General features: G+C 30.0%; 1 protein-coding gene across 1 annotated transcript; it reads right to left on the minus strand.

Moving 5' to 3' along the window:
* Window positions 1-2,585: 2,585 nt before the first annotated feature.
* On the minus strand, window positions 2,586-4,820 carry LOC144549521 (uncharacterized). The gene is made up of 5 exons (XM_078298286.1): window positions 4,498-4,820; window positions 3,494-3,690; window positions 3,309-3,407; window positions 3,046-3,119; window positions 2,586-2,956 (listed from the first exon to the last, which is right to left on the minus strand). The coding sequence occupies exons 1-5, from the start codon at window positions 4,745-4,747 to the stop codon at window positions 2,728-2,730; spliced, it is 849 nt and encodes a 282-aa protein (XP_078154412.1). The 5' UTR covers window positions 4,748-4,820; the 3' UTR covers window positions 2,586-2,727.
* Between the last annotated feature and the right edge of the window lie 7,163 nt (window positions 4,821-11,983).

An 11,983-nucleotide genomic window follows, 5' to 3' on the forward strand; every position in this document is an offset into this window, starting at 1 on the left:
TATTTTAAAATTCAAAATAATCATATGATTCATATCTAGGAGCTAGAGTACGGCCATTTTTATTAATATCCTTAAAAAAACTTAATTTTAAAAATAACCCTACATTTAATTTTTTATTAAAAATGCCCCAACCGCCAGGCTCACAGGCGGCCCAAAACACAAGTGGACCGCCCGTGGCTGGGGCGCTCCATACCAACTAGCGGAGCGCCCCTGGCTGGGGCACCCCGTGTTTTTTTTTTTTTTTTTTTTTTTAGAGATCTTAGTATTTTAATTTGAATAATTTTGTGAAAAAAAAGTTTTCTTATTTAGAGTGTATGCCAAAAAAATAAAATATTTGATATATTTACGAAGTGATGTCGTAAATTTTTATAATTTTGATTTTTTTTATTTTTATTTTTTTGGTGACCTTTGATTTTATTTGTCAGTTGGATATCACAAGTCTAAATATAACATTAATAAGGACTTGGCCTTTATTATGGTTTTTATAATATATGTATAATATACACACATACACATACACATACACATACACATACACATATACACATATACACATATACACATATACACATAATATACACATACACATACACATACACACACATACATATACATACACATATATACATACACATATATACATATACATATACATATACACATACATTTTTGCTTTGGTCCATACTACAATTATAATTTGATATTAGTTAGTAACAAAAAAAGATAGAAGATTACAATTCATGCAACATATATATATACAAAGCCTTTTGTACATGCAATCTCATGTAATAAAACATAACATATACTCCTCAGGATCCAATACAATGTTTGTATAAAACTTATATCCTTACCACTTAGTAACCACATGATCAAGCTTTGGCCCAAGTTGGGCTCAAATTGCCAAAATGCTTGGTTATGATCTAGTTTGGACCGAAATTTCATACAAACTAAGGCGTATTAGATCCAACATATCAAAAAAGGAGCTCCCATGTGATCCATGACATGATGCCTCTTGGTTAAAGGTCTCAAACATATTGCATCTCCAAATAACATTCATCAACATATATGTGCATACATAATAAAAAATAAAAATTCTCAGTTAAAATTTTCGTTCAAAATTATAAGAAAATATTTATACATAAAATTAATTGAATCTGTATAACTTTTATACGAACCACTGAAAATCAATTTCGTAAACAAAAATTATTGCATATTATATGAATTTACGACATCACTTCATAAATATATCCAAATGTTTTATTTTTTGGCATACACTCTAAACAAAAAAAAATTTCTTCAAAAAATTATTTAAATCAAAATACTAGTATATGTGTATGTATATGTATATGTATATGTGTATGTGTATGTATATGTGTATGTATATGTGTATGTATGTATATGTATATGTATATGTATATGTATATGTATATGTATATGTATATGTATATGTATATGTATATGTATATGTATATGTATATGTATATGTGTATATGTGTATATGTGTATATGTGTATATGTATATATGTGTATATGTGTATATGTATATGTATATGTATATGTGTATATGTGTATATATTATAAAAACCATAATAAAGGCTTAGTCCTTAATTAGTGTTATATTTAGACTTGTGATATCCAACTGACAAATAAAATCAAAGTTCACCAAAAAAAATAAAAATAAAAAAATCAAAGTTATAAAAATTTACGACATCACTTCGTAAATATATCAAATATTTTATTTTTTGGTATACGCTCTAAATAAGAAAACTTTTTTTTCACAAAATTATTCAAATCAAAATACTAAGATCTCTAAAAAAAAATAAAAAAATAAAACATGGGGCGCCCCAGCCAGGGGCGCTCCGCTAGTTGGTATGGAGCGCCCCAACCACGGGCGGTCCACTTGTGTTTTGGGCCGCCCGTGGGCCTGGCAGTTGGGGCATTTTTAATAAAAAATTAAATGTAGGGTTATTTTTAAAATTAAGTTTTTTTTAAGGATATTAATAAAAATGGCCGGCTAGAGTATAACCTGTATATAGCCAAAGTATATAGCTTTATTTTAATGGTAATTTATTGGTACCGGTCGACTTTGTCTCTCCTTAAAAAATTTTTTGTCATTCTCTGAATGTTTGATTTGTAATTCGGATTAAATTTAGTGTTAAAATCAAAATAAATTTCTTAAATTATGATTAGTAATATTAATTATAAGTTATAGGATCATAAATTATAAGTCATTGTATTGGAAAATACAAGTCAAAACATTATTTTTTTTTATCAAATACCCATTTAGTTAATGAGTTTAAATCCGATTCGATATTTTTTGCCCCCCTGACAAAAATCCTGAGTCTGCCCCTGGGCATAATGCATTCCAAATCCCATTTTCTGCTTCGTAATACCATTTTTTTCTAAAATTTTTAGGCATCAGAAAAAAAAAATGTTAAAAGATCACCTATCCCTATACATTAACGAAATATATATCCAATAAGGTACTAATTCTATTTACAGAAGGGTGACCAATTTTAGTAATAATATTCAAATAGCGAAACAAAGACCCATACATCTAAAAAATTAAACCAACCTACATTCTGTAAAGAGTAAGATATAATCTATAACATTTTTGTTTTTTAGTATCGTTGTCCCTATACTTCTCGAAATTACTTGTCCTTCTGAAAAAGAAAAAATCTATGTAATCTTATAGCTTCATATCCCTATAATTAAATGCTAATTTAATCATGTCCTGTTAGATAACTCAATAATGCACCTTGCTTGAGCATTTAGAGCATCTTGTCTCTTGTGCAGTTCTAGAGACGAGGCAAATCGATTAGCAGCCTGTATAAGCATTGTGCATTTCTCACCTAAACCTTGGTCTATATCTTCATATATTTTTGGTAACATGTGTGTTTCTCCATTTTCATATGCATTCCCGCTTATCAAAAGAAGAAATTCGGCACATTTTATCCTGAGATACAAAAATTCAGTTATCAAACCATAAGTTCAAATTTATACTAAATTGCAAAGAATTTATACTATGTAGATAAGTATGTATACCTGATACCAGTATCCCTTCGCTTATCCTTCAAGAGCTCAGAAGCTTTACTTATTCCTTGCAATTCCATAAAATCCTAGAGACATCAATTGGGGAAAACAATTTTGTTTATTATGCATGCTATGTTGATAACAAACATTTAAACTAGGACATCTAAATAAAATATATATATATTGCTCTCAGAGAATCAGAGCACTGGCATATAGGTTATTTGCTTTATTTTGCAATAAATGTAGCACAGAATATATTGAAACAAGAACAATACCATCTCATTTTTTGAAGAAAAAACCAAAAGAGCTACAAGGGCATCCAAGCATGCTCTCTGCTCGATTACTTCCTGAGTCGACAATAAATTCAATAACACCTGCACAGCACCGATTTGTTATCAAAGCCTGAAAATAAGAACTGAAATAGAAGTATATATATAAATATAGCTGCATAGTTGCATGCCTTGACAGCATTGTAGCGGTAAGCTGAGTCAGCAGAATCCTTGCAAAGGAGGCAACATCCTTCTAATACTCTCAGAGCAAGAGTTATTTCTGAGTTGGCAGTAGGTCGTTTGAGCTTTATAGGCTCCGCACCAAGTTCACACGAATTACAATCATCTTTCATTTTTCGAAAACTATTCTCGAACAAAACAGGGACAACTACAATAAACCAACAAAATTAACATAAATAGCAGGCACAAATGCTACTGCATGATTTTTATGGGGAGTGTGCCATAACAAAATTTACATATAATTTCCTTTTTGTAGCTCCATTTATGGATCTCAAACTTTAAGCCTTAATTAAACAGTTAACAAAAATAATTCATGGCAAAATTATGTTGAATTAGACCAACCTACATTCTGTAAAGAGTGAGGTTATGGTACTGTGCATAGCACATATTGTACATATTGGTTATAGTAATTAATATCTTCATTTTCAAAGTTCAAACAATCCATTTGAACCATATAAAAATATACTTGTAGGTCAAATTTTATATTTTATAGAATTTTTTTACTATTTTTTTAGATAGGTAGAAAATCATTTGATCTAAAGATTCTAGACTATTCAAATGTAATGATTTTTTACCTATCTAAAAAATATAAAATTTAGTAAATTTGGACAAATTTTATATTTTTTAGAATTTTTTTACTATTTTTTTAAATAGTAAATAAAATTCTAAAAAATGTAAAATTTAGTTTGCGAGTACATATTCATATGCAAATCGTGTTGAACGGTTCAGATTGACTATTTGGACTTTGAAAACAAAAATATTAATAAACCAATCCACGCCATGCATAGTACCATAGCCTAACTCTTCTGTGAATAACAACAAGTTTTTTGTATACCAGTACTGTTCATGCCTCTATCTGGAAGGTTAAATGTCAATAATCACCAAAATTCCCTCTGACACACACAGCAATGACATGTCAGCATCCCATGTATACAATTGTATTGAAATGCAATACCTTGGAGTTCACGGCTGGCTTGTGACAACCTGAAAAGCCTTGTTGCTTCCTCCAAGGCCGCTACAGATTGGAGCGTTTTAAGAATACTCCTCAAACCCTTCAACCGCAAAAACGAGAAATCGGCGGCGGCCTCACGGAGGCCACAGCGCAGCGCCTGAGCGACGTCTCTGTACCTCGGCCTCCGCTCACCCACTGGTGGCAGAGAGCGCGGCGTAATCGGCTCCTCTGGATGATCGGCGATGGTGTTCATATCATGCCAGTATTTCTGCTCGGAATTGAGTGTTTTGTCGGAGAAAGGTGGGGGAAGACTATTTATTGGATCGGTTGAGGAGTCGATTTTAAGGGAATCCGAAATAGGTCCCGCAGGGGGAGAGATTACGTACTCTAAGTTAACTCCAATTTTAAACATAGATCTATATCGTCTGATTTAGATCCGCACGAGTATTAAAGAACCCGGATTCTGAATAAACGGTTAGTAGATAATTTCAAACGATACGGTAATGCAGAGGATGCGGAGTCAGGAGATATGCGACCAGCCGCGCGGGAAAGTGCTTTATTGGTGGGTGCCATAGTGGCTCCCCACTTTCGCCGACTTTGATAGGAGGGAATCCGTATCTTTTATTTTTCTAAAAAGGAAAAACTAAGGCCTTATTATTTTAATTCCGATTATAAAATTTAAAAGGACCTAGCAGGGATTGGACAGAATTTTTTTACTTTTAGAAATTATATAAAACTAATATAAGATATTAGATGAATGGGGGTGAAATTTTGTTGCAATAGAAGAGACCGAACTAGTGGTTCAGTTTCTTTAGTTTTGCATGCAAGCCGGGGGCAGAGTTAGATTTTCAAACTATGGAGATTAGATGTGAATGGAGGTCAATTATATAAAATTTTTGTACTGTGAATGGGATCAATTTACAGTATCCATAGCATTTTTCTCTAAATTATATAGAAAATAGTGTACAAATACAAATTTTTTGAAAATAAATGAGGGTCAATTGACCCCCATTTCCTTCATGTGCCTCCGCCTCTACATGCAAGTATGCGCAAGTGTGCGCAAGTGTCGCAGAAAATTACATAACTAACTGGTTCAATTCTTTGTAAATCATTAAATATCGGTGCAACTTCGTTTCCTTCTCCCTTGTTTTCCTTTTAAGAACCAAGTATGTACCTTGTAGTTTCTTCAGAGGCAGTGACAAAGCCACACTGAATCGTGGGTAGACAATTGCCTATCCATAAATATTGAAAATCAGATATAAGTTTATGTATAATCGGTTATTGTCTACCTATGGAAATTTTTTTGCTTATCCCTAGACAGCCTAAAGTCTGAATTAGTTAATACACAGTAGTTCACAACCCGCTAGTCATAATAGTAAAATTTTGTACTTATGATAAAAATCTTGCATACATCCCGATTTAGGGGCCAAACTCTGGTGTGACCTACTGTGTGGTTCTAAGTTTTGATGTGGTAGCTAAGAGCATGTACATTAAATGTAGCAAAATTAAAAAGAAATTAAAAAAAATTTCAAACATTAAATAGAAATTAAGTTAATTTTACTCTACATTCGTGTAATTAATTTTTAATTTCTTTTAGTGATCACGTCAGCAAGTATTATTATGCCTCCATTTTTTTTGCCTCCATCATGCCTCCATTTTTTAAAACTTTAATAACTCAAGATTTAAATCTTAAAAGTCAAAATAAAACCATTAGATGTGATCTATGTTATTTTCTCTATGTGCTCATAAAAAATTATCACATTTCAATTTTGTTTTTATGTGAATCAATAAGTTCAAAAATCAATGTCTAGAAATCATCCAAATTAGTGCATTTTTTACAAGCTCTTAATGACAATCAAAATAAAATTGAAATGTCATAATTTCTTACATGTGCATAGATAAAATGATGTAGATCATATCCAACGGTTTTATTTTGATTTTTAAGTTTTAAATTTTAAATTATTAAAGTTTTAAAAAATGGAGACATGGTGGAGGCACAAAAAATGGAGGCATTTGAACCCTTCTCTTAAAACAATTAGAAAGCAATTCTTTTTTGAAAAAAAAAACTTTCTATATTATAAATTACATTACTCTACAAAATTAAAATAGAAATGCCACGCATATTTTTAAAAATAAAAAGAAATCTCATTTTAAATAAACTGAACCACTGTTGTGATTTCTTTAAGGTGTTTCTAAAAGAATAGGACCAACATTGCGGTTCCTTCTAATTTCTATTACGTCAAAATTTTACTGTAATTCATCTAATATTCTATATTAATTTTATATAATTTCTAAAACTAAAAAATTATGTGTTAGCGTGTCGTAACTTGTACGCCAAAATGAATGCTGTTCTTGTGATTTGGTGTTGTAGGTGTGAATGTTTGGTCTCGTGTGGCGAGTTATTTTTCAAGAAATTTAAGGAGTAGTCTGTCCAGATGATTGGGCCCACCTTGTCAGTAACCAGAAACAAGAGGTGAACAAAATATTTCAATCATTGCATCTAATAATGAATGCAAGACAAATTCTCTGCCAGTAGTTACTGGTAAGAGGAATCCTGAGTGCTTAATCTTTCATTTATTTATTTTAGTTATAAATACAATAATTATTAGTCAACTGAATGCTCAAACAAGATTATCGTGCAACCAAGTATGAATTTTTTTTAAAAAAAATTGAAGTGTAGAGGTTAACCCATTTTTAGTATTTTTTTTTTTTTTGTGAAGTACAACCTAAAAACTACAGTGTTGAATGAAACAAGTGCAGATTATTGTATCTCCATTCTATTATTAAGCACGTTGGGTGTCCGATCCACCGACGGCTACGATTGAAAGATGAAACTTCGAATTTGATCTCAACCCTCCAATTACATAATTGGTCTTCTTTTGATTAAATGCATCGGTTTTATACTTTTATGTATAGAAGTCTAAATTTAGTTAAAAACATACTCACCACATGTGCTGCTGCACAATACATTACAATTAAAATTGAACAAATTCTGAAATTTAGCTATATATTTATCTGTTTCCTTATTTCTTTATTTCCATATTTCTCCTCTTTAATTGAGAAGACTCCACCTTTCATTTTCTTATTTCTTTGTTTCCTTACTTTTTCTTCGTTTCTACACGGATCACAATGGAAATTTTTTTTTATTTCCTTATTTCTTTTTCTTTGTTTCTATACATATTGTTGTGGGCAGTTTAGAATATATTTCCAATATATAACATATCAATGTGTGTGTGCATTCTAAATTGGAAACAAAGAAGAAGAAGAATATAAATTAGAAACAAAGAAAAATATAAATTGGAACATGTGTATGAATATATATTTCTCTTATAATATGTTTGTGTGTGTGTATATCCTATACATACACACGATAACACTTTTTATTTATGTTTTTTGATATCATATTATATGTCGATATTGAATTGTTGTACGATATTTGATATTAGATTCGAATTGAGCTATTAATATGTGTCTTAATTTTTGGATTATTGTTATTATTTTTATTGATATTTTTTTCTTATAGTATGTCCCCGTTGCAACGCACGGGTATGATACTAGTTTTAATAATAAAAAAATGTTATTTTTGAGAGTAACAATTAGATTATTGAGAGCAGAGATATTTTTCTTCTAAATACAATTTACTGTTATTAAATCCTTTCTTATTTTTGCTTGAAATTAAATGTTGCTATAAATTATAATGTTAAATAGACTCAGTAATTAACTTATAAGAAGTGTAGTATAAAAGAAATTTTTTAATATATTTGAAAAATGGTCTAATTACATGTTTGAAAATTTAAAATTTATCATCATTTGAAAATATATTTGACAGGCCTTATTTTTTGTATGATGCGTATTTCACCAATAAGATTTTTTTTGTCCTTCTTTATTTAGTATTTACTTTACGGTCGTCATTATATATGTATAGGAAGAATCACATATCTATTTTTATATTAAGTACGTATATGTTCTAATCTATCAAATAGTTGTGATTAAAAGATTAAATTTCTAATTGAATATCAACTCTCTGATCAAATAGTCTGATTTCTTTTAATTATGTGCATCTTTTTAGTGTAGAAATCTAAATTTATATAGATACGTACTCACCACGCATACTTGTCATAAGTCTATTCAGTCTATCTTCTTAAAGAAATTTTTGGATTGATTGACAATTAATTGGTCATATCTTCATTTTTTTCTAATTTTTTTTATATCATATAAGAAATATTATTTGTCATTTATTGATCTCATTTAAGTAACTATGATTCTATTCTTCATTTTAGATACACAACATAATATCATGATACGACAATCATAAGAGAGGATAACAAAACTTAGAACAATAACAAGAGCCGTAATATAACAACCAAATATCATAATACGACAACAACAAATAATACAACTTATTTTGATAAAAAAAAATTCTCTTGTTTCCCATTAAGCAACATAAAAAAAAAACTGGTATATACCATTAAAAAAGAAAAGCTAAGAGAGACATGATTTTGGATTGTTGAAAGAAGACTTACGTACTATCATTTAGCTTAATTATTATATATATACTCTATACGTAGATCGGTATTTACTATGGATTTATATTTTTATTTTCAAAATTTAAATAATCGTTTCAAACTGCTCAATACAATTTCCATACGAAAATGTACTTACATATTACATTTCACATTTTTTAGAATTTGTTTAATTGTTTTTTAGATAGATAAAAAATCGCTCTTTTCAATTGGTCCAGAATCTTTAGATCATGTAATTTAATTTGTACATATCTAAGAAAATAATAAAAAGGATCCCAAATAGATATAAAGTTTGATCTTTAAATATATTTTCATATAAATATTATTCAACGATTCAGATCGACTATTTTAACTTAAAAAATAAAAATATGGATCCATAACACAAATCTTTATGCACATTGCAAAGTACTATAGCAACACTCATCTCACATGATAATATTCATAAAAAGAGTGCCAAAAAAATTAAGAAACCAAACAACATGAATGTTTCATGCAATTTTCATGTAGCCATCTATAAGAATTAATGTGAGATGCGATGTTTAACTAAATAAGTTATATTTTATTACATATTATCTCATTAAAAAATAAACTTGAGTGCAATATTGAGTAAATACGGCAAGTCGATCGGCAACTAGGGGTTTGCTAACGGGTTACCCGTGACCCGTTCCGGGTTACCCGTTAGGGGTAACGGGTAGGATGGGTAAAGGGGTAGGTCGGGTACGGGTAAAACCCGTAACGGGTAAAACCCGTAACGGGTAGACGGGTAATTTTCCCAAAACCTCTATCCGGTCCGTTTATTACCCGTACCCGTTGCGGGTTGACGGGTACGGGTACCGTGGGTACGGATCCGGGTATCCGGGTACGGGTCCGGTCCGCCCGGTTTTTTTTTTTTTTTTTTCTGTTTTTTTCTGTTTTTTTTCTGTTTTTTTTCAAAAAATTCAAAAAATTCAAATTTTTTTGAAATGAAACGGGTCAGGTACGGGTAACGGGTACGGGTACGGGTACGGGTATGCGGGTAGATGGGTACGGGTAGGCGGGTACGGGTGGGCGGGTAGACGGGTACGGGTATAACGGGTTTTTTTTCAAATTAGGTTGTCCGGTCCGTTTATTACCCGTACCCGTCTACCCGTCTACCCGTTTGTACCCGGGCAACGGGTACGGGTAGCTCGGGTAACGGGTACGGGCCGGGCAAAACGGGTTGAACCCGTTAGGGGTTTAGCAAACCACTATCGGCAACCATCGATAATGATTTGATATAGGTTGTTGGAGAAAACTAATTTATTTCAAAGTATAAAAAAACTATAATTAAAGACACTTATACCATTGTCAGAAAATATTAAATGAAAACATTGTTAGATATGTGTTCTAAAAGTTATCTTATGTTGATAAAAAAAATCCTTCAAACATGTATAGAATTAATTCAAAAAAATCTTATTTATACACATACAGTTATCAGCCACAAGTATATTATTTATGTTACATTGCAAAAGTGTACTTTTATATTTACAATCTTAAAAAAATTTAAACCATTTTTTTAGTTAATCCATGCCATGTACAAATCATGTAGAAATGAATTGCAGGTTGTGTTTTTATAAAATTGTTGATTAATTTCTGATTTTTTGGGTTTTTGAATAGATTTCAAACTTTATCCTACACAGAAATAAATTAGTAACAAATAAATATTTCTTTATAAATAACAGATATATATGTGCATTTGTGAACTATTTTTAGAATGTTTATATAAAATATTATAAAATGTAAATATATAATACAACCTCACATATAATAACAAAAATTAACATCAATGTAAAAATATAATTTTACATATCGAGACTTAAATTTAAATAAAATAATATATGAATTTGCATTCAATGCAACATATCATTCTTCAATATCGTCTTCATATAATTGTGAAAAGACTCATTTTTAGAAATTAATTCATCAATCTGATGAATTAGTTCATCATTTTATAAATTTCGTAAACTCATTTTTATATGTTATATTGTAAAAATGGAAAAAGCATTTACAAATTTATTTCATAATTTCATATCAATAATTTAATAGTTTGAGCTTTTACAAAAGTCTTTTCATAAGTATGGTAAATCCAATTTGATCGATTTTTGTTGGTCTTGTTTTTGTACAAAGTTTCATTTCTTGAGCATTTGTGTGGTAAGAATTCAAAAATATTTAAAATTCACATATATGATTTCTCTATATTTCGATTCATTTTGGTTCTTCCTTACAAAAAGAAACATTAAACTCTAGAACTATAAAGAAATTTTAGAACAAAAAATATAACAAAAGATATTAAAATAAGCAAAGAATCTATAATTGATTTTCTGCCCTGAAAATAGCATCCGCCATAGAAAGAAAATTTCATTGTCTTTTTAAACTTATCTACAGAATAACATTTTCTTGTATCAAAAGTAGGAACAATTAATAAATTATAATAGATTTGAAGTCACTTACCCTTTTTTAAGATATTTTCCTAAAATCAAATGGTGATTGCCACTGACAATTTTAGTAAAATAAAAATGCCATAATATATATATAAAAGTTCAGATGTTAAGTTTTACAATTACAGAAAAAAATGAGAAATAGACACACTAAAAGATATAACATAATCAATTAAAATCAAAATCAAACAAAAGACAACAATCTAATAATTTCGCAACTATTTAAATTTATGGTTGTTGCACGTCTCTATGGGGATTATTATTTTATGCGTGTCGGTTGGTACAGGGATTTCATTTTTTTAAAGAAATATCGGTGCATGATGACAACGTGCTAAAACGCGGGGGGGGGGGGGGGGGGGGGGGGGGGGGGAGGCCAAGATAGAACTGATAGAAAAGATCAAAAGCTAAAGGAATATTGTCCTTTTTTTTATCAAAAATAATATGATTGTCTTTGTTGGAGAAAAAAAAACAATTAAAGATCGATAATATTGACATTGACGGTAGATCAAT

Source organism: Carex rostrata, chromosome 35, assembly GCF_964058835.1.
Source record: "Carex rostrata chromosome 35, lpCarRost1.2, whole genome shotgun sequence".
Taxonomy (NCBI): domain Eukaryota; kingdom Viridiplantae; phylum Streptophyta; class Magnoliopsida; order Poales; family Cyperaceae; genus Carex; species Carex rostrata.